The sequence below is a fragment of the Diadema antillarum genome, unplaced genomic scaffold, assembly GCF_040938485.1.
Source record: "Diadema antillarum isolate AM-2024a unplaced genomic scaffold, OU_Dant_1.0 seq00000354_RagTag, whole genome shotgun sequence".
NCBI lineage: Eukaryota > Metazoa > Echinodermata > Echinoidea > Diadematoida > Diadematidae > Diadema > Diadema antillarum.
This window is the reverse complement of record NW_027271360.1, coordinates 336626-360639: the sequence shown is the minus strand read 5'-3', so window position 1 is coordinate 360639 and position 24014 is coordinate 336626. Positions and strand designations below refer to the sequence as shown.

At 38.9% G+C, this 24014-nt stretch overlaps 1 protein-coding gene across 1 annotated transcript in view; it reads left to right on the top strand.

Annotated features, from left to right (window-relative positions):
* LOC139731053 (protein phosphatase 1L-like) overlaps window positions 1-23745 on the top strand; it is a 51971-nt gene extending 28226 nt beyond the window's left edge. Inside the window, exons 2-3 of the mRNA XM_071641930.1 lie at window positions 7255-7423; window positions 22278-23745. Coding sequence (XP_071498031.1) covers window positions 7255-7423; window positions 22278-22798 — 690 coding nt within the window. The 3' untranslated portion in view covers window positions 22799-23745. The remainder of the gene's footprint in view (window positions 1-7254; window positions 7424-22277) is intronic.
* Window positions 23746-24014: the final 269 nt, after the last annotated feature.

The window sequence follows — 24014 nt, the reverse complement described above, 5'->3', positions numbered from 1 at the left end:
ATTTTTTTTAATATATATAATTACGGGAGGAAAGGGGGATTCCCAACTCCTTGAGAACTCCTACACAAATACACATGAATTACATATTACTTCCAACATGATTAACATACATTACATCAAATTTCCTTCCAAATTGCTTACCCTCAGACATTTTAACATCCCCAAACATCCCCAAATGTAACAATGAAAAGGTTGCAGTATACACATTACTACATGTGGTACTACAATGGGCTACATCAGTACTTGTGTATGTATATGTACATGTATAAAGCATTGAGTCTCCCGTATCCGGCCAAATCCCTTATCCGGATGAGCCCCGGTCCCGACTTGTCCGGATACGAGAGGTTCAACTGTACATGTATAAAGCATTGAGTCTCCCGTATCCGTCCAAATCCCTTATCCGGATGAGCCCCGGTCCCGACTTGTCCGGATATGAGAGGTTCAACTGTACAACAAAGCGATCGCAAGAAAAGGTGGGGTCCACACTTTACTAGAATCGCTCTGTTTTGGATATCTCAGCCATTTCAAAACCAATTTTCATCACATAAATGTGGAATTCCTCATGGAATTAAAATTCGTCGGTTGAGAATGATAAGGGCGTTAAGTGACCACAAAACCCATAGTGTTCGAGAAGACTTAAAGCCCTTCTCATTCTCAACAGATGAAATGCTCTTTCATATTTCATAAGAGGTTTCTCATTATCTCGCCAAAAAATGTTAGAAACCCGAAATTAGGTCTCAACCACAACTATACGATCCCTTTAAGGTCAAATTTAGTATGTATGATGATTGGGAGGTGTAGTTAAAATGCAAGACACCAATGTGTTAATATAAGAAAAATGTGTTGCCACGGTAACCACTCATTTTTATATCAAATTGAACCATTTAATCTATGAAGGTGAAATTTGGTGTGTATGATGCTCTTTAAGTGTAGTTTTGCAAAGTGTCCTGTGTATTTGTATCGGACAATGCATTGCCATGGTAACTTTATTTTTTTTTTAAATCCTGTGGAGTGAACTTCTTCCACAGTTTTCAAGCAATTGAAACCAAATTTGGTAGGCATCATGGCCCTGAGGTATAGATGTGGAACACATAATTTTTGTGTTTGTCACACAAACTGTTGCCATGGTACCACAATTTTACCAAAACCTTGAGGATTGAATAACTTTTCCATCATTCAAGCAATTAAAGTCAAATTTAGTATGTATCATGATCTAGAAGTGTAGTTTTGGAAGACACCAATGTGATAGTTTAAGGAAAATGTGTTGCCATGGTAACCACTCATTTTTGTATCAAAATAAATCATTCAAGCTATGAAGGTCAAATTTGGTGTGTATGATGGTCTCTAAGTGTAGTGATGCTGGGGGAAAGCATATTTCCATTTGCTGTCCAGAGGTTTTATACTCAGTGTCAACTCTGTAATTGTACAGTAAACTAAAATTATTCTGTTTCCAATTCAACAAGTGCACAAACTTGGTATTAACGTCATTGCCCTCATGACATCACATACTATAAAACAACACTAGGGGCGGGGGTATTAATCACCTTCAGTGATAATTCTAGTTGAAATCTGTTTTGAATTGTGTTGTACAGATCATGCACATTTTGAAGTACCTACAAAGAATCTTTTTCTCTCCAGTTTGTGTTTCTCTGTAGAAGTGTTTATGCCTTGTGCGCCATGCCAAGTCAGTACCTGTAGTAGGGGTTAATGTAAAATACAATATTGTATCATGTACAGTTATGATTATATTCAGAACATTGCTGCAGTATGAAAGCATTGACATTGGCTGTTAAAAATGAATAGGATGCCCATTTCAATGAAACTTGCAGGAAAAGTAATGTTTGATATAATGACATGAGGGACAGATGATTAAATTTTGGTAATGATCTAGGATTTTCAATGGATTTTTGAAGGATTTTTGATATTTTGGCATATAAGGTCAATGAATTTGGGAGTTCAAGCTGCACATACTGGCAGTTTACATACATGTACAGTGTGCATGCACTATAAAACGCAAGCTTTGCTTTGTCAAGACACTGTGCAGCTGGAAGCTGATGACATACAATGTGTACTACTGTAGGTGTTACAACAGACATTTCCCATTTTGATCCTCAATGAGCCTACAATGTAAAATGCTAAATTTCACTTCCTCCATATCTCAGAAGTGGCTCAAGGTATCATCATGAAACTTAGTACCGTATAGAACTTATACCTTCATGTACATGTAGTGCACATGCATGTACTGCCTGACAGTGATTCCCTGGGTAATTTTAGGGTCATGGGGTCAAAAGGTCCAGGTCAAAGGCCAGATCAAAATGTTTAATTTTACACTTTTTTCCACACATTTGAGATTAGTCATTGCATAAACTTTATTTAAAAAGTTCAAAGGTCAGGGAGAAATCCTCAATTCCCAAATGCCTGCCCTCTTAAGCAAGGAAAGTGAACAATCAACACATTTGTGACAAACATGTCATTTCAATTTTTTGCCAGTTATGTGAAACTGTCATCACACATTGTCAAGACGTATATAATGTACTGTAGACTTCTTGGGAGAACTGCAAATTGTACAATGTAATCATTATGATGGAGGCATACCAGTCACCATAACGACATTTGTGGTTTATACATGAAACACACAATAGCATTAACCCATTGAGGATGAGCTGATTTTGCTGTAACAGGCATTTTCCACAGACTCCTGCCCGAGTATACCTGTACTCAGGACTTAAGTCTTCAATGGGTTAAAGAGAGCCTGAGACTTGTGCATAAGTGCACAAGCAGGTACAGTGTACACAAGGTGCACAAACATACTTTGTAGGCCTGAATTCACAAAGATGGTTTAAACTTAGACCATGGTCTAAAATAAGCATGAAATAGGCGTACACCTTTGATACATGATGTATGTGGGTATCAGTGCGCGTTTGCTATAACTTGTCATACAACATGTATGCTAGCATACGCAGTCTGTAAATCGCATTAATTATGCAGAAGAAATTTGCATAAACTATGGTTGAAACCATGGTTTCAATTGTACCACCTTCGTGAATTGAGGCTGTAGTGTACAATTGTTGTACATGTCTCAGAGTGCTAAAAAAAACCATTTTTTTTTTTACTAGCAGCACTCACCCAGTTGGTCAAGCAGATTTTCACATTGTTGTGGAACACTTGCTCGTGCATGAATTTCACTTGCCTGAAAAGAAAGTCCAAATATATACATGTAAGAAGATGATGTACCCAGAAAATCACTTGCTTGTTCAGGGTTTTATGAAGTATAATCATTTGAATCATATCTACAAAAACAGTACCTTGGTTTGCTCATAAAAAATACATCGGATTAACAAACTTGGCTCAATCATGACTTGGCATTGCATTGCATTTGGACTTTGCATTTGGATCAAATAAACGTTGAATTCCTCATGGAATTAAAATTGGTCGGTTGAGAGTGATAAGGGCGTTAAGTGACCACAAAACCCATAGTGTTCGAGAAGACTTAAAGCCCTTCTCATTCTCAACAGATGAAATGCTCTTTCATATTTCATAAGAGGTTTCTCATTATCTCACCAAAAAATGTTAGAAACCTGAAATTAGGTCTCAACCACAACTATACGATCCCTTTAAGGTCAAATTTAGTATGTATGATGATTGGGAGGTGTAGTTAAAATGCAAGATACCAATGTGTTAATATAAGAAAAATGTGTTGCCACGGTAACCACTCATTTTTATATCAAATTGAACCATTTAATCTATGAAGGTGAAATTTAGTGTGTATGATGCTCTTTAAGTGTAGTTTTGCAAAGTGTCCTTTGTATTTGTATCGGACAATGCATTGCCATGGTAACTTTATTTTTTTTTTAATCCTGTGGAGTGAACTTCTTCCACAGTTTTCAAGCAATTGAAACCAAATTTGGTAGGCATCATGGCCCTGAGGTATAGATGTGGAACACATAATTTTTGTGTTTGTCACACAAACTGTTGCCATAGTACCACAATTTTACCAAAACCTTGAGGATTGAATAACTTTTCCATCATTCAAGCAAATAAAGTCAAATTTAGTATGTATCATGATCTAGAAGTGTAGTTTTGGAAGACACCAATGTGATAGTTTAAGGAAAATGTGTTGCCATGGTAACCACTCATTTTTGTATCAAAATAAATCACTCAAGCTATGAAGGTCAAATTTGGTGTGTATGATGGTCTTTAAGTGTAGTGATGCTGGGGGAAAGCATATTTCCATTTGCTGTCCAGAGGTTTTATACTCAGTGTCAACTCTGTAATTGTACAGTAAACTAAAATTATTCTGTTTCCAATTCGACAAGTGCACAAACTTGGTATTAACGTCATTGCCCTCATGACATCACATACTATAAAACAACACTAGGGGCGGGGGTATTAATCACCTTCAGTGATAATTCTAGTTGAAATCTGTTTTGAATTGTGTTGTACAGATCATGCACATTTTGAAGTACCTACAAAGAATCTTTTTCTCTCCAGTTTGTGTTTCTCTGTAGAAGTGTTTATGCCTTGTGCGCCATGCCAAGTCAGTACCTGTAGTAGGGGTTAATGTAAAATACAATATTGTATCATGTACAGTTATGATTATATTCAGAACATTGCTGTAGTATGAAAGCATTGACATTGGCTGTTAAAAATGAATAGGATGCCCATTTCAATGAAACTTGCAGGAAAAGTAATGTTTGATATAATGACATGAGGGACAGATGATTAAATTTTGGTAATGATCTAGGATTTTCAGTGGATTTTTGAAGGATTTTTGATATTTTGGCATATAAGGTCAATGAATTTGGGAGTTCAAGCTGCACATACTGGCAGTTTACATACATGTACAGTGTGCATGCACTATAAAACGCAAGCTTTGCTTTGTCAAGACACTGTGCAGCTGGAAGCTGATGACATACAATGTGTACTACTGTAGGTGTTACAACAGACATTTCCCATTTTGATCCTCAATGAGCCTACAATGTAAAATGCTAAATTTCACTTCCTCCATATCTCAGAAGTGGCTCAAGGTATCATCATGAAACTTAGTACCGTATAGAACTTATACCTTCATGTACATGTAGTGCACATGCATGTACTGCCTGACAGTGATTCCCTGGGTAATTTTAGGGTCATGGGGTCAAAGGTCCAGGTCAAAGGCCAGATCAAAATGTTTAATTTTACACTTTTTTCCACACATTTGAGATTAGTCATTGCATAAACTTTATTTAAAAAGTTCAAAGGTCAGGGAGAAATCCTCAATTCCCAAATGCCTGCCCTCTTAAGCAAGGAAAGTGAACAATCAACACATTTGTGACAAACATGTCATTTCAATTTTATGCCAGTTCTGTGAAACTGTCATCACACATTGTCAAGACGTATAACCATGTACTGTAGACTTCTTGGGAGAACTGCAAATTGTACAATGTAATCATTATGATGGAGGCATACCAGTCACCATAACGACATTTGTGGTTTATACATGAAACACACAATAGCATTAACCCATTGAGGATGAGCTGATTTTGCTGTAACAGGCATTTTCCATAGACTCCTGCCCGAATATACCTGTACTCAGGACTTTAGTCTTCAATGGGTTAAAGAGAGCCTGAGACTTGTGCATAAGTGCACAAGCAGGTACAGTGTACACAAGGTGCACAAACATACATTGTAGGCCTGAATTCACAAAGATGGTTTAAACTTGGACCATGGTCTAAAATAAGCATGAAATAGGCGTACACCTTTGATACATGATGTACGGTATGTGGGTATCAGTGCGCGTTTGCTATAACTTGTCATACAACATGTATGCTAGCAGACGCAGTCTGTAAATCGTATTAATTATGCAGAAGAAATTTGCATAAACTATGGTTGGAACCATGGTTTCAATTGTACCACCTTCGTGAATTGAGGCTGTAGTGTACAATTGTTTTACATGTCTCAGAGTGCTAAAAAAAACCCATTTTTTTTTTACTAGCAGCACTCACCCAGTTGGTCAAGCAGATTTTCACATTGTTGTGGAACACTTGCTCGTGCATGAATTTCACTTGCCTGAAAAGAAAGTCCAAATATATACATGTAAGAAGATGATGTACCCGGAAAATCACTTGCTTGTTCAGGGTTTTATGAAGTATAATCATTTGAATCATATCTACAAAAACAGTACCTTGGTTTGCTCATAAAAAATACATCGGATTAACAAACTTGAATCAATCAGGACTTGGCATTGCATTGCATTTGGACTTCTTCCCATCTAGCAATTGGAAAGTTGCTGAAATGCATCACTACTAGTACACAATACACAGTCAGTATGGTGGACTTCAAGGGTTTGAGGGTGGAAAAAAAAGTGACTTCAAATATCTTTTGCTTGCCCATTTAGCACAAGCATTTCTTTCTCACTGTTCCTAAATACTTGCCAAACTTGGATTTTTGTCCCGGGCAAGCATTCATTACAAATACCTGGTAGCAGGCATGTCTGTAGTAAACTATTGCAAACTCAATTTGTTGAAATGCTGTACAATTGGGTATGATGCAGGATTCCTCTGCCATGAAGGGTTGATGATATCTTCTGACACACAGTGGGATGCACATCACTAGTTACCAGGTACTGTAACACCAGAATTTTTGTACATTCATGAAACTTGCATTGATTTCACGAGGATCCAAGATTCACAAAAGTTAATGATGTACAAGTACAAAAGCTTTGTGTTTGTTGAGGGCAACTTTTGTGAACAAATCATGCATAAAATCTGAATACGTATACTGGTACACAGAACTGGTCTATTACACATTGTGCCAACAATGTGTCTACACAATGTCAATGCATCCAATTCCAGTACACATGTAGCTCTGTACACCATCAATGTCAGCAATTAAGAAAATTTAATCCATCAAGTATCCACCAAGCTTTGTGTTTGTTGAGGGCAACTTTTGTGGACAAAGCTTGCATAAAATCTGAATACTTATACAGAACTGGTCTATTACATTGTGCCAACATTGTGTCTATGCAATGCATCCAATTCCAGTACACATAATGTACAAATCTGTACATTGTATATGGCTGTACACCATCAATGTCAGCAATTGTGAAAATTTCTTCAGAAAAAAAAAGGGTTGCTGTCTCTGAATGGTAGGGATACAGTGTACCTCTGAAGCACAGGGCTGTGTAGTGATCCTCAAATTTTCTAACAGCAAGGAGAGGTCTACCATGAACATACAAACTGTAAGTCCAACACTTTTTGACCTGCATTTCAACAGTTTGCAGCAGAGTTCACCGAGAAGCTGCTTTCACAGGCTGTTCTGGCCAGACTTGCTACGGCGAAGAGGCGAGACCTCCCAGTCAATCACTCCCGCATCCTCATTGAAGAGATTCTGGCTGTTGATGAGAAATTCCTCACTGTGGCAAAGTCCAATCTGGACATGGCAGGTAAGAGCAGTTACGTTATGATATTGATTGTAGTTATAATGGTAAATATGATTACGATCATGATGAAGTACATGTATTTGAGGGTAGCAATTACTGCAGTGATGATAATGTCACAGGGCCGGTGGAGCGTTTTCAGAAGTGTTGGGGCCCACTTCAAGGTTTCATGAGCTAACAAGCAAAAAAAAAAAAGTCCTCAGCTCGTCTCTTCCCTTCCATTTCCGGGTTTCTTCAGCTAACAAGCAAATACAAAAAAAGGTCTTCAAGTGAAAAAACATACCACCTTACACTTCAAAATCTCTGTCTATTTCTATTTAGTGCCACTTGCGTACTTCCGGACTTCCGGATTAAAAAAAGTGTGGGGGCCCAAAGTGATGACACCTTATACAAAAATGTATTCCTTTGTATGGTGCACAAAAAGCACCGAGCCCCCATGGCCCCCACAGTTCCGCCAGCCATGGTCATAATAACGATAATTATGGTATTCATTCAGTAATTAATGATAGGATACTGATGTAATCATGATGATATTGACTGTAGTGTAATGATAATGATGAGATTGTGATAATGATGTGTATGACATATAACTATGGTGATGACAGTGATATCCAACAACAACTGAATGAGTATAGTGTTGATACCAACAGCTGATTATGGTATTTTTGGCTGGTTGGTAACAGATTTCAATACAATTATGGGCATTATGGTGATTCTTTGAGAGATGCCTGCATTTACGCTATGTACGTGTACATGTACTGTAGGTCCAGGATCACAAGGGCAGATCTTGTCTTTCCTTTAATGACCGACAGTCCACACTACTGTCTCATCTGTCGCCAAGCTGGGGCAATTCAGGGCTAGCTGTTTTTGATACCAGCATGCACGCAAGTGCAGAATCATCAGCTGGGTGCTATCAATAGACTGTTTCTGTACTACAGTTGAACCTCTCGTATCCGGACAAGTCGGGACCGGGGCTCATCCGGATAAGGGATTTGGCTGGATACGGGAGACTCAATGCTTTATACATGTACTATATACATACACATGGGTCAATCCACGTCAAATCATCCAATTTTCAGAAAAGTTGTCACCCGACCCCCTCCGATTTTCTTTAAAATCGCACCAAATGTTCCCCAAAGTGTCTGACGGAAAATCCAAAAATATTTTGCCCCAAGGTCAATTGGTTGCTAAGATACAGCCTCACATAGCAACCGGTGCGCATTCAGAAAAATTAGTTAAAAGAAAACAAGGAAAAGTAGAAATTACGCGGTGCGTAATATATGTCCCCGCCGGAAGTAGCATTTTGTAACAAAATGTGCAATATAGGTAAAAAATCAAGGTCAAAGGTCAAAGAAGTCAAAGGTCAAAATTCTGTGTAGAAGTTTTGAAGCCCTCACCTAGTGCCATCACATAAAGCAAATGGAATCGAAATTGGGTTAGAAATGGCGAAGGAGTAGCATTTTGTAGCCAATGTACAATATAGGTCAAAAATCAAGGTCAAAGGTCAAAGAAGACAAAGGTCAAAATTCTGTGTAGAAGTTTTGAAGCCCTCACCTAGTGCTATCACATAAAGCAAACGGAATCGAAATCGGGTTAGAAATGGCGAAGGAGTAGCATTTTGTAGCAAAATGCAGAATATAGGTCAAAAATCAAGGTCAAAGGTCAAAGAAGTCAAAGGTCAAAATTCTGTGTAGAAGTTTTGAAGCCCTCAACTAGTGCCATCATATAAAGCAAACGGAATCGAAATCGGGTTAGAAATGGCGAAGGAGTAGCATTTTGTAGCAAAATGTACAATATAGGTCAAAAATCAAGGTCAAAGGTCAAAGAAGTCAAAGGTCAAAATTCTGTGTAGCAGTTTTGAAGCCCTCACCTAGTGCCATCACTTAAAGCAAACGGAATCGAAATCGGGTTAGAAATGGCGAAGGAGTAGCATTTTGTAGCAAATGTACAATATAGGTCAAAGGTCAAGGTCAAAGGTCACAACTGAAATTCTGTGTAGAAGTTTTAATGCTCCCATGTAGTGCTATCATATAAAGCAAACAATCAAAATTGGCTCATAAATGACAGAGAAGTAGCAAATTGAACATTTTGATCACACACGGACGCACACACGGACGGACGCACGGACGGACGGACGCACGGATGCACAGACACACACACGTACGGAGCCCGTTTCATAGTCCCCTGCTCGAACTCGTTCGGCGGGGACAATTAGGCATTTTTGATTGATTGTGGTGGCATGGATATTTATGCAAAAGTGTTCATTTTCTGGAAATTGAGAGAACTTTATAGTCTTTGCAAGAAAAACTGACTGTGACGCGAAATTGACTTTTCGTTAACGTTCACGAGGTCACCGAAAATATTGTTAAATGTCAATTTCCAAAATTTTGATGCATGTTTAGAGGTTAATATCTTCCACATTTCATCACATTAGGTTCTAAAATATTATGCTGTTGAAGGCTTTGACTTGCTCAGTAATTTTGAAAAAAATCGGCGCATTCATGCCCACCGTTTTTACGGAGAGTGCCCTCAAAGTTGACAAAAATGAAAAATGTGCCGAATTCAAGGTCACGGATCACCCTTTGTCCCACCTAGGAATGGCACCAATTTTTGTGTATTGATAGACATTTACCTATATTATCTTGGGTTACCGAAGAAATTTTGCTCCCGAAATGTTCAATGGCAAATTTACCCTACCGAAAATGGTCGTAAATGGCCAAATTCCCATGTAATATCACATATTGAGTTTAGAGGACATTTCAAATATCCAGGCTTTCAAGATAAAAAGGCCTAGCCCTGTGATATTTGCAGTAGGGATAGTCTGTTATACATATTTTAGTAATATATACCACAAAACACTTTCATTACATAATAATGACCTTGAAATTTAATCAAAATTTTGATAAAAACAATAAATTGCTCCATTTTCCTCATTGCACTGCATACAATAATGACTGTAATACGTGTTTTGTAACACTTTTCACAGAGCAATATTTCAAGAATTATGAAAGCTGACAGCCTACCACATTAAGGTTCTAAAGCATTTGTGCTCTTCTTTCAGATCTTGTGTCAATTTGATCATGAATGTTAAACCCTTGACCTTGAAGTGCTTCTAAAAATAGCTGTAAATTTGTTAACTACAAACCTACACACGTGACAGGTGTATTATGGCGTGCTATACTTGTGATTCTTTCACAAACACAAAAGCTTTTTATGGTGTAAATGTATATACTGGAATTAATCTATACATGCTTGCAAGATATGTTAAATCAATTACTTTGTTCTGATAATGACGCTCGATTTATGACCTTCAAAATCATGAGAAATGCCTATTCCTTTCCATAAAGACCTGTATTTAAGTACGTATTATGGACATTGCGCCCAACATAATAAGACTCTTATTCTAGCCTGTGAAACGCACATTAAAAGGACTGAGAGTCTTCTTTTTCGGGGGGATTTGTTCTGTACCTTATGAAATCTTCCAAATTCATTTCAATTCTTGTGTATTTTCTTGTTTTTGGAATTTCTTATGTATTTCTTTGTTTTTCTATTTTCTTCATCATAAACCATTTTTTTTTTAATTGGAAATTGTCACAGCCCACTTTTCTTACATAACTACAATAAAATTAATCAAAGTGATAGATAGTAAAAAATGGTCAAGTTTTTATGAGTTTCACCACAAAGCACTGTTTTCTATAGGAAATGCACACAAAATCACAAAATATTGCTGTCCCCATTTTTGATTGAAATTGAGGGTCATTGTCAGAACAAAGTAATTAATTGTAACATATCTTGCAAGCATGTATAGATTAATTCCAGTATATACATTTACACCATAAAAAGCTTTTGTGTTTGTGAAAGAATCACAAGTTAGTATAGTATGCCATAATACACCTGCCATTGTGTGTAGGTTTGTAATTAACAAATTTACAGCTATTTTTAGAAGCACTTCAAGGTCAAGGGTATAACATTCATGATCAAATTGACACAAAATCTGAAAGAGCGCAAATACTTTAGAACCTTAATGTGGTAGGCTGTCAGCTTTCATAATTCTTGAAATATTGCTCTGTGAAAAATGTTACAAAACATGTAAATCATGCAGTGCAATGAGGAAAATGGAGCAATTTATCGTTTTTATCAAAATTTGGATTAAATTTCAAGGTCATTATTATGTAATGAAAGTGTTTTGTGGTATATATTACTAAAATATGTATAACAGACTATCTCTACTGCAAATATCACAGGGCTAGGCCTTTTCATCTTGAAAGTGTGGACATTTGAAATGTCCTCTAAACCCAATATGTGATATTACATGGGAATTTGGCCGTTTATGACCATTTTCGGTAGGGTAAATTTGCCATTGAACATTTCGGGAGCAAAATTTCTTTGGTAACCCAAGATAATATAGGTAAATGTCTATCAATACACAAAAATTGGTGCCATTCCTAGGTGGGACGAAGGGTGATCCGTGACCTTGAATTCGGCACATTTTTCATTTTTGTCAACTTTGAGGGCGCTCTCCGTAAAAACGGTGGGCATGAATGCGCCATTTTTTTTCAAAATTACTGAGCAAGTCAAAGCCTTCAACAGCATAATATTTTAGAACCTAAGGTGATGAAATGTGGAAGATATTAGCTTCTAAATTGGCATCAAAATTTTGGAAATTAACATTTAACACCATTTTCGGTGACCTCGTGAACGTTAACGAAAAGTCAATTTCGCGTCACAGTCAGTTTTTCTTGCAAAGACTATAAAGTTCTCTCAATTTCCAGAAAATGAACGCTTTTGCATAAAAATCCATGCCACCACAATCGATCAAAAATGCCTAATTTTCTTCTAACTAATTTTTCTGAATGCGCACCGGTTGCTATGTGAGGCTGTATCTTAGCAACCAATTGACCTTGGGGTAAAATGTTTTGGGATTTTCCGTTAGACACTTTGGGGAACATTTGGTGCGATTTTAAAGAAAATCGGAGGGGGTCGGGTGACAAGCACTGGATGATTTGACATGGATTGACCCAGATGTACTGATGTAGCCCATTGTAGTACCACATGTAAATGTGTATACTGCAACCTTTTCATTGTTACACTCAGTAACAGACCCCAAAATAGAGGTTCGTGTTTGCAAGAATGAAATCATTTTCTTTTATAAATTCTTGGGATGATTTACCTAAATAATTATTAAGAAATGTATCAAGTAGATCTCGAAAATAAACAGTGCGAGTCGACGAAACTACGCTTCAAAATTCGATCATCACGGTTCGGCAAAGTCGACTGTAGGTCGCCATTGTTAGATGGTCTCCCTCTCTCTCTTTGTGTGTGTACTGTGTGTGAACAATTTTTGAATGTTCAATATCATTCGTTGCTCAGCCAATGACTCGAAACAATGCATGTCTATCTAGTCATATCGATGGCTGTGTATGGACCTATATGTGGCAATGCGACATGAGAGGACTCGAGCCCATAATCTGTCCATGTTCTTGCGATGATTTGGGAATGTTTGGGGATGTTAAAATGTCTGAAGGTAAGCAATTTGGAAGAAAATTTGATGTAATGTATGTTAATCAGTGGCGGATCCAGAGGGGGGCGCAACCGGCGCACGCCCCCCTTTATTTTTTTGTTAAAAACAAAAGAAATAAAAAAAATGAAATGAAATCCGGAAGTGGCACCAGAAATATTAGTCACCCCCCCCCCCTTTACAGAATTCCTGGATCCTTCCCTGTTAATCATGTTGGAAGTAATATGTAATTCATGTGTGTTTGTGTAGGAGTTCTTGAGGAGTTGGGAATCCCCCTTTCCTCCCGTAATTATTTTTAAAAAAAAATCACGGCGAGATTGCGTCCGTATAATAGAGAGATCCGGATAAAGGGAGGCCGGATAAGAGAGGTTCAACTGTACTTATTACAATTTATAGATATGTTTTGTTTGTTTCCTACAGCCTAGTAACGAAGCATTTCATTCACCTGCTCACTCCCATTATATTCCATCTTCATTTATAAGCAGGAATTCACTTACAAATTGTACTTTCTGCTGGGCAGGACAAGCATCCATCAAGCTTTATGTCTGTTGAGTGCAACTTTTGTTAACAAAGCATGCATAAAAACTGAATAGTATACACAGAACTTTATTACATTGTGCCGAGGTCAATCTCCCCTTCAAATTTGTCCCCTGACCCACAGTTTGACATTTAACAAGCTTCGCAGGGACACTGGGAGAAGTCAGTCCGTATGAGTGTCCACACTATCTTATCATTTTGGAAGGGAAAGTCCTGCAGTGTGGGACTTTTCTTGCAATGTGGGACCTAAACACAAATTACATTTGAAACATACATCATGAATTGTTGATTTTCAAAATTTTCTTATTCAAGTCCAAGCTTGATAAAACTTCTACCATTCTACTGGCTTATCTTTTCATGTTAAGTTTTTAGAATAGATAAATTTGAGGAAGATATGAAATTCGCAGTAATGCACTATTGAAAGTTTTAATAGATGTACCCTTGGTGCATGTAGAGTGTTACAAGGTGACTTTTCCCATTAAATTGTACGAGTGGCATATTTAGAGGGTTCCAGGATTCTGAAAAATTGAGAGCATTGTACCAGTTTGGGGACATCTGTACTGATACGAAAAACACAGCCAGCGGAAGTTGTAGTTGGCAAACACATCTTAGAATGGTTTAAACCTCAGTTAACTCTGATGTGCAAACCTTGGGAGTGCTCTTTAGTTGGTTGTTGGACAATGTATTTTACACAATGGGTTCAACTGTGCCAGTTTGGAAATAAGGCAAGCAGACCATTGTGCTGTTTGACGAGCACTGCACATGAAGGCTTAATTAGAGGGACCATATTGTACAAGTATGTAGAACACAGCAATGTTGAATTATTATTGGCAGCCCTCGATTGTATGGTGATGTGTTCCCTCTTTGTGTAGTAATCCTGCAGTATTATTCATACCACACATTTTAACTTGAAATCAAACTTGTGCTTAACATCCTTGCCATGGCCTGTATCAGAGCATGTTCTTAATCTATTGATCACTGTCCTATTTAGCACCCAGTATTAGAGCATAATATTGTGCTCACCCGTTAATTGGGAACTGCTTTAGCGGGAACCCCGCTTATGTGCAACAAAACTTGATGTAACAAATTTTTCATGTGTTATTTCCACCACTAAATCAGAACCATGAACCGCTTTATTGGTAAAAATCTCATTGAAATACTTCCATTGTTCATCATTATAAGCAAATCCTTAGAAATAATCGCAGGGATTTCATTTCTTGTCAACCAGAAGGATTATTTTCTAACCAGTTCCCAATAGATTATGCCAACTGCACTCTAAACATTTAAGGTAGTGAGATGTAGCGCAGAGGCGGTCATCTTACCGAGCGTCGTCAGCTCCAAATTAGTGTAAAACATTATATATTCGCGGCATGAATATTTCGCGAATTGGAGCCGATGGCCTTTCTCGCAGCATGAAATTTTAGCGACTTGCCACTGGCATCCAATGCATATTGTGTAGGCAAAAATTTTCGTGTGCATTTTAATTTCGCGAATGTTGCCGCTTGCGAAATTCGCGAAATTAAAATGCACGCAAACATTTCTCGTTTTACAGTATGCACTGACACAGTACACCCCTTCAGTGCAATACGGAGAGTCACCTTCCTCCCTGTTTGTACGTACGTGTACGTAGTATGCATACAGTGTGTATGTTTGTGTGTGACAGCATAACACGGGGCATGAATATGAGAAAAGTGTGTTTGTACGATCAGAGACGATTGTCGCAATTGGTGTCATTGTAATGTGTATGCATAACATGTTAAAACAACATGTGTGGAAGTTAGCATATAGCTGCCTCTTTCTATGCATCAATAGGGAAGGCATCGTGACTTTATGTGTAATTTGGACCAAAAAAAAAGATTGTTTTGTGGATCAAATGAATGAAGCTTTATTCTGATGATGTATTTGCCAAAATTATGAGGCTGCTGTGTCTTATCGCCATTTTGTGTCTACGTACGTTTCATAGCATATCAAATATCTGTACTTGTTGCTGTGGTTATTGGCGGGTTCAATAACTGTGCATACTGGGCTTCATGTTCTGTGGTTTGCACATGCCAATATCAGCCACCGTTTTAAAGGGGCATTCCAGTCAGTTTTCATAATTTCACATCTTGTAGTACGAGGTACTGTACATCAATCAACAACTCCATGGATGGATTTGTGAAATCTAGTGTGGTCCTTGAGCAGAGAAACCAATACTTAGAGAAGAACCTTTACTGGTTACAAGTTACACTGAACATTTATGATGATGTTAGAGAGGCTCACATACAAAACTGTATTTCAGAAATGCAGCAGTGTAATTCTCTGCATGTTACATGCATGTTAAATTGTTGTGTTGATTAAATATTCATACAACTTTTAGCATTAGAGCTACTCCAAGTACAGTCTTTTAGTTCTATACTGTCTTAAATGACTTGTTTTGAAGGACAAGTTCATCTTGATATATGGATTGAATGAATGCAGTAATATCAGTAGAACTCATCAGTGAAAGTTTGAGGAACATCAGACAATCTGTTTAATTGTCATGAATTTTTTAATCTTTTGCACAGTCACAGCTGGATGAGAACAATATTAGGAAAATACAAAGAGAATTCAACAAAATCATTTTTTGAAAAAAAAAAAGTACACATTCCCTCAACTTCCCGATGGAATCCCATTTTGTTTGCTCAATTTTCCACTAATTCCCTGTAACCCTTGTTTCAAAAAGGAAAAAAATATATTGTTTAAAACAAGAAATATTGTACTCTTAGATATTGAGTTCACTTTCAAAATTATCCAAAGTAGAACCAGGGGTTGGGCAGGGATCAAAAGGGGGCAGTCTTTATATTTAAACACCCTGTCACCCCTTTCCAGGCAAGCTACGCGGGCCTCACGCCTGTTGTACGGGCACTGCAAAGTACCTGCGTTGCAACTGTGTGTTACCTGCGTGGGAGTTGCCTGTGACTTGCAGTACATAATAAGTAGCTACAGGCCTCCTACTGGTATTCTCCACGGACCTCTGCTGGCAATCCCTGCGACTCAACCAGAGCAGGTTGAGTATAATCAAGGGCCTGTCATCACCTTTTCAGGCAAGCCTTGCTTGTGACATGCGGGGGACAATTTTTGCTACCCAGAGGTCCCTGTAGATGGCCCGCATGTGGCAGTACCTGGCACATACCGGGTAGTCGCCCGTAGTTGCCCGGAGGTGCTCACGCAGGTCCAATTTACCCGCAACCAAGTTTCAAGCATGCTCAAAACTTGTTCCGGGTGAGGTGCGGGAATTGCCAGCAGAGGTCAACACAGAAGATCAGTAGGAGGCCCGTAGCTGCTGCAAGTCACAGGTTGAAATACTTACATTGTAGTTTGGCCATGGATCTGTGCCTATGCGCCGGACACGCATTTAGTTTGCTGGCATTCTATGAGCATAATATGGCTGTTTTACTGACAAGGAATAGTGTTGATACGACAACATCTGTGTAGCTGGTCAGTTCTGCGGGCATGGAGCGAGCTATACGAGCAAATTGCGTGCATGCTGAGGGTCCATTACTGCCTTTCTGCTGGTTAGTTGAGAGTCAGCTGGGGCCAAGATGATCAGCATTCTGTTGGACCTACATTGTATCTTGCTGTGCCAATTAACCCATTGAGGATGGACAGATTTTGCTATAACATGCATTTCTCAAAGACTCCTGCCTGATTATTCTCGGGACTCATTTTCAATGGGTTAATAGTCCTTCAGGGGTTTCCTTTACCGAGTTGTCAGCCCTCAGATCACAGAGAATGCATGCAAGTAGAACATAAGTAGCACCTGTCCAGCAGGTAATATGCATGCGAAACTCACCAAAATCCTTGTCCGCCCGCGGAAAATTGGGGTGCACGTCACGAGACCGACACCCACGAGTCATACAGCTCACAAGTCATACAGCCCATGAGTTCGACACTAAGCCAACAAGGCCCATGAGACCGACACATTACGCACCGAGTTGTATCTGTCGAACTCGTGGGCTGTCTTTACCTACTTGTAGTGTTGAACTCATAGGCTTTATTTGTCTAGTGTCGAACTCATGGGCTTTATTTGCCTAGTGTCAAACTCATGGGCTGTATGACTCGTGAGCTGTATGACTCATGGACCTGTTTTCAATGTCAAACTCATGGGCTGTACGACTCGTGGGTGTCGGTCTAGTGGGATGATCCCGGAAATTGTCTTGCATGCTGGAAAATCCCTACATGCAACAAGCCTGCACAGCTTGCCCAGAAAGGTGTGACTCGGCCTAAACTTGGTTGCAGGTTAATAGGACTTCAGTGCGCACCTCCAGGCAACTACGTGAAAGATACATGCTCTGTACTGTCATGTGCGGGCCATCTGCAGGGACCTTCAGGTAGCAAAAATTGTTCCCCGCAAGTCACACACAAGGCTTGCACGGAAAGGTGCGACAGGGCCTTAAAGGGATGGTGTAGTATTGGTTGAGATGAGGATTAAGCTTTTAACCTTTTGATTGTTATGTTCGCGCTTCCTGTTTCATACGTGCGGTTTCTACTCCGAAGAGTGCACGTCGAAAACGTTCAGTAGCAGTATGTATTTGTTTAACGCAATTTTAACCTTTTGTGAAATACTAAGAAACCACTCATGAAATGTCAAAGAGCATACAATTCTAAGAAGAAATGAAAGTTTATTAGATTAAAATATGTTTGGAAATAGCTGAGATATCAAAAGACAAAGTAAAACAAACAGTCCTAATAAAAAGTGGGTCCTACCTTTTATTAGGACTGCCTTGTTTTGGATATCTTGGTCATTTCAAAACCAATTTTTTTTTAAATAACTTTGAATTCCTCCTAGAATTGCATGTATCATATATTTATGCATTTTCATAATTCATTAGAAGTTTCTTATCTCACCAAAAAAAAAAAAATGGAAACCTGAAGCCCTGATCTTCACCAAAATTACGTAATATACCATCCCTTTACCGGGTAAGTCCTTTTTTCTTAACTGCATAGTCACATTTCCTAAATTTATAAAGTGTACTTGGCAGACCATTTTTACCAGTATGATGGAATGCAAATGGACACCATGCCCCCATGGAAGCCCTCAAAGCTGCCCCCGCCAATCAAGTTTCTAATGCTCTCCAGATGACATATCAATATTGTAAAACCCGAAATTTGCGCAGCAGGATTGTAGACACGTACTACATAAAGGTGAGAGTTTACTTCAGTCAGTCACAGTTGGAACGCACAGGTTCGTTCATTTATTGAAGACATCAATACCAGCTGGACTCGTGTACTTGTGACAAACACGAACTTGTGTTGAACCAAACTTGTGGAACACACGAACTTGTGTACTTGTGTGCTTGCATACATGGTGTCGAACCTGAACTTGTGGTACACACTAACTTGTGTGCTTGCATACTGCTGTCGAACCCGAACTTGTGGTTCGCTATAAAAAGAGAAAAGAAATAATAAATGCTTAGTTATCACTACCTTGAACAGCTTGTAAAGTTTAATTATTTCTGTGTCTTCCAAATATACTTAATACTTGTAATAATCGAGACACCTTTCGATTTGTGCAACTAACATAAACAACAGTAACAACTTTACACTGTTAACCCAAATGCATGCAACCATATGCAGCAAACACATGCAGTGCACTAAATATGCAAGTGTTCGGTCATAAACATTAACACATCAATGTCTTGTAGAGACATACATGTATTCTGACTCAATATCTTGATGTACATTGTATGGTCCTGCATTTCTCAGTGTACAAATACACTGCACCATAAAATAATATTATTGTTCTCAATAACCTGACTCTATCACACTTTGTTTACTTTGATCATTCAAACAAATTATACATTATGAAGTGACCTTTATCTCTATCACTCACATGTAATTCAGTTCAAATGATGCAATTGCATCCCTACAACACTATCATAAAATGCAGCCTGCCTTTCTGACGATAAATAAATCCAAAGTCATCTTTCCCTTTAAACCCTTGAATGTCTTTCCTTTTGAAGAAAGAAGGAAGGAATTAACCCTTCACAAACATTGAATAAGTTAGCTCTCTAACTGCAGTTATGTATGGGATTGTATTGACCGTATGGTATACGTACATGTACGTGTGTAAATCTAACAGTATACAGCTCTGTGAAAGTGACAAAAGTTGAATCCCTTAATTCTGATTCTCATTCCTATATAACCATGACACAATATTCTTCTGAATATGGAGTCTTACATTATTCCTAAATAAAACATACACAGTATTGTAAGCTTCAATCATACACTCACACTTCCAACATTTCTCTTCCCTGCCTGCTAAGCAGGAATCATGTACGATAATCAATACCTACAGCGTACCGTACTGTTCTACGTGTAATCACTTTCTATACGAACACCGTATCGAATCGTTATGTCAACCTAAATTCTGAACTCAATTACAAGCTAACGACATAATACATATCACTACATAAATGATTAAACAAAGCTACAGCAATCAAACATTCGTCTGTTTTCCATCATAATTTCTCTTACCAAACTGTTTAGGTTCCTAAAGTAAATCAATCACAGATCCAAACTCATTCTTTTTTGATCGTGTCTTGCATCTTGGCCCATGTCTTTTGCGTGGCTATCGTGTAGTACGCATGCAGCATACTAGTACGTAAAGCAAAATCAGTGCGCAAGCAACCGAAGGAATGCGCACTTGACGGTGTATCCAAGGTAACGATCTGCACCTTAAAGGGGCGTAACAGCCTAAATTGTTCCAATCAAATATTTCTTGAATGATTCAATACTGCCGCTACAAGGATATTTTCGCAAATTGGAGCCAACGGCCTTCTTCTTTTTGCAAGTTGCCTCTAACATTCAGTGCATAAAGTGTACACGAGAACTTTCCTGTGCATTTTGATTTTGCTAATCTTGGCTCACAAAATTCGGGAAAATTAAAATACATGCAAACATTCCTTGTTTTACAGTAGTCTGCAAGAATGCGTGGCAAGTTAACTTGCAAATACTAGTTACTGTAGATGGCAATTACCCATGACAAAAATCTAGATCTGCATGGAAATGGTAAAGATTTATAGAGATGGTTAAAACCTAACAAAGCTGCTAGCAGTTGCATTCCACTGTGGCTCTATATCCACACAGAGCTTGAATGTGAAGAAATTTTTTTCGATAGCATGGCAACCAATATGTTTTGTGCCCTCTATGTATATGTTAAAGGGTGTGTACAGTTCTGGTCGAGGTGTAGATTTAGCTTTTAAGGTTTTGCGAGATATTCAGAAACCACTCTATGAGATGTCAAAGAGCATGCAGTTCTAAGGGGTATCAAAAGTTTATTCGATGAAAATCGGTTTTGAAATGGCTGGGATATCCAAAAACAAGGTGAAACAAAGAGATCCTAATAAAGTTGTAGCATGTCGCCTTTTTAGCTCACCTGAGCCGAAGGCTCAAGTGAGCTATTGCGATCGCTCTTCGTGCGGCGTCCGTCGTGCGTCGTGCGTCGTCCGTCGTGCGTCGTGCGTCGTCCGTCGTGCGTAAACTTGTTACATTTTCATCTTCTTCTTGAGAACCCCATGACCGATTTTCACCAAACTTGGCAGGTAGCATCCCTAGGGGGATAGGATCTCAATTTGTTCAAATGGGCACCATGGCCCACCTGGGGGGCCCAGGGGGCCCAAACACCCTAAAATTAAGGAATCTTAAAAAATCTTCTTCTCTAGAACCAGAAGTGATAGAGCTTAGTTAATACTATGAGCTAGTACATTGATGACTGTAGTTTCAGGTTTGTTCATGGGAGAATCAGGGGTGCCCCCCTTGGGACCCAGGGGAGGGGAGTGGGGAGGGGTCCTAATGGGGCCTAAATTGTACATTTTCATCTTCACTTTGATATCCCCTTGTCTGATTTTCACCAAACTTGGTAGGTAGCATCCCTAGGGGGATAGGATCTCAATTTGTTCAAATGAGCACCACGGCCCACTTTAGGGGCCCCCAGGGGGGCCCAAACCCCCTAAAACTAAGGAATATTTAAAAATCTTCTAGAACCAGAAGTGATAGGGCTTAGATAATACTATGAGTTTACATTGATGACTGTAGTTTCAAGTTTGTTCATGGGATTGGTGGAATCAGGGATACCCCCCCTCCCCCCTTGGGACCCAGGAGAGGGGATGGAGAGAAGTCCTACAGTTGTAATGGGGCCTGAATTGTACATGTTCATCTTCTTCTTGAAAACCTCATGATGCATTTTGACCAAACTTAGCTGGTAGCATCCCTAGGGGAATAGAATCTCAATTCCTTCAAAAGGGCACCATGTCCCTCTTGGGGAGCCCCTAGGCCCCCCCCCCACATTAAGGAATATTTAAAATCTTCTACTCTAGAACCAGAAATGATAAAGCATAGTTAATACCATGAGTTTGTACATTGATGACTTTAGTGTCCAAGTTTGTTCATTCGTTCCAGGGCTGCCTGCCCCCCCCCCCCCACACCCAGGAGGGGGGGGGGGATCCATATGCAGACCTAATTAGTTTCCAATATTCTCAGGTACATGTAAGAGTGTGCAAGAATGCATGGAAGGTGAAATTGCGATACTCAGGTGAGCGCGTGACCCCCGGGTCTCTTGTATTATTAGCACTTTTTTTTTGATATCTCAGCCACCTGAAAACCATTTTTCATCATAATAAACGTTGAATTCTTCTTAAAATTACATGCACTTTCATATTTCATAAGAGGCTTTCCATTATCTCACGTAGGAATGTTCAAAACATGAATCCCTACCTCAACCAGTACTGCACAGTCCCTTTAATGCCATTAGATTATTTTCATATTCTTTTCTTGTCTTATCAGGATCAACAGTGCTGGTGGCCCTTGTTACAGATTCAGATGTGATTGTCGCCAATGTTGGGGACTCCCGGGGTGTCATGTGTGACCACAAGGGGAAAACAGTGCCACTGTCCTATGACCACAAACCACAGCACCAGCAGGAAAGAAAGCGCATCAAGAAAGCTGGAGGCTTTATCACCTTTAATGGTGTGTGGCGTGTTGCTGGCATCCTTGCAACATCACGTGCCATAGGAGATTACCCCCTAAAGGATCTCAAGTTTGTGGTTGCTGACCCAGACATTCTGACATTTGACATTGAGGAACATGACCCACAGTTTCTCATTCTTGCCACCGATGGATTGTGGGATACGTTTACCAATGAAGAAGCCGTCCAGTATGTCAAAGAGCGTTTAGGGGAGCCTCACTTTGGTGCAAAGAGCCTTGTACTACAAGCCTTTTATCGTGGATCCATGGATAACATCAGTGTCATGGTCATAAACTTCAGAGGACAACATTTAAACGGGAATGCAACAAATGTGCAATAGTGTCCATGCTTTGAGTTTTTAGGGGATGTCACAGTTATATCTTGCATTGATTTTCTATCAGTTCTACAGAGTGCGAATTTCACTTTCATACATTTTGTTTTAATCAGTTCAGTTTTACATAGGTGTGCATGCCAACATTGTTATTTGACTGCTTTTCAGTGTTTTGAATGGTAAACTTTTGAAATGTATCATGTTCATTCCTTTTCAGTCCAAAGTCATGTCTATTCCTTGTAATCATCATATCACAAAGTGTGTGATTTTTTTTTTAAATATATTTATGAAAGACTGAATATTACTAATGAAAACAATACACAATGTATCCTGATTGCACTGAACTCATATCGGACCCTTCAAGTTTTATCCTAAAGTAGCAGTTTTAGTATCATAACTGAAGTGCCATTTCATACAAAGGTTTATAGATTTAAGAGTGAAATCAAAGTGACAAAATATATTTCTTCCAAGTCAGGTTGAGGATGGGCTGATTTTGCTACAACACCCATTGCCCATAGACACTTGCCTAAGTATACTCGGGACTGGTCCTCAACGGGTTAATGAGATAGCTCCAACTGTATGAAAATTTAGTGATAAAGTTGCAAAATGTTTTCTTGCAAAAGTGATACATGTAGAGACCACATGTGCAAATTGGATGAGGTGACAATGTCATTGATTTCAAGTTATGTGTAGATGCTAGTGCTGGTGTTAGTGCTATCTCAGCATGTAGCACTAGCAGTAATGTGGAACTGGAAATCAGTTGGTGTTTGGTTGACCTCAAAATTGTGACATACTGGTAACTAGTGTTGGCCTCATGTTGAATGTTGTCTGCTGACTTACTGTAGCTTCACTATTTTTTGTTTACATGCTTTTTTCCCATTGGCTAGCACCAGCTCTAAGAAATATCAAATTTGTCATATCAAGTTCACCTTTGGTGTAAGCGCTGTGAATTACAAGACCCATATTCACACCCATGGATTCATGATCCCCCCCCCCCCCCCCACTCATATCAAGTACAATGTACTTGTATATTATAATATCTAAACTAATTGTGTACAAGCAAAGATCCTGCACAACGTAAGATGATAAAATCTCCCGATTTTACACGGCCGCTGGTGAAACAGAAGTGGCTGCCGCCCGCTAGCATTGAGCAAGTGAAAGAAACAATCTAGACTCTAGATATTCACTGAAGTTGATCAAACAATCAATTATGTACCTTTAATAC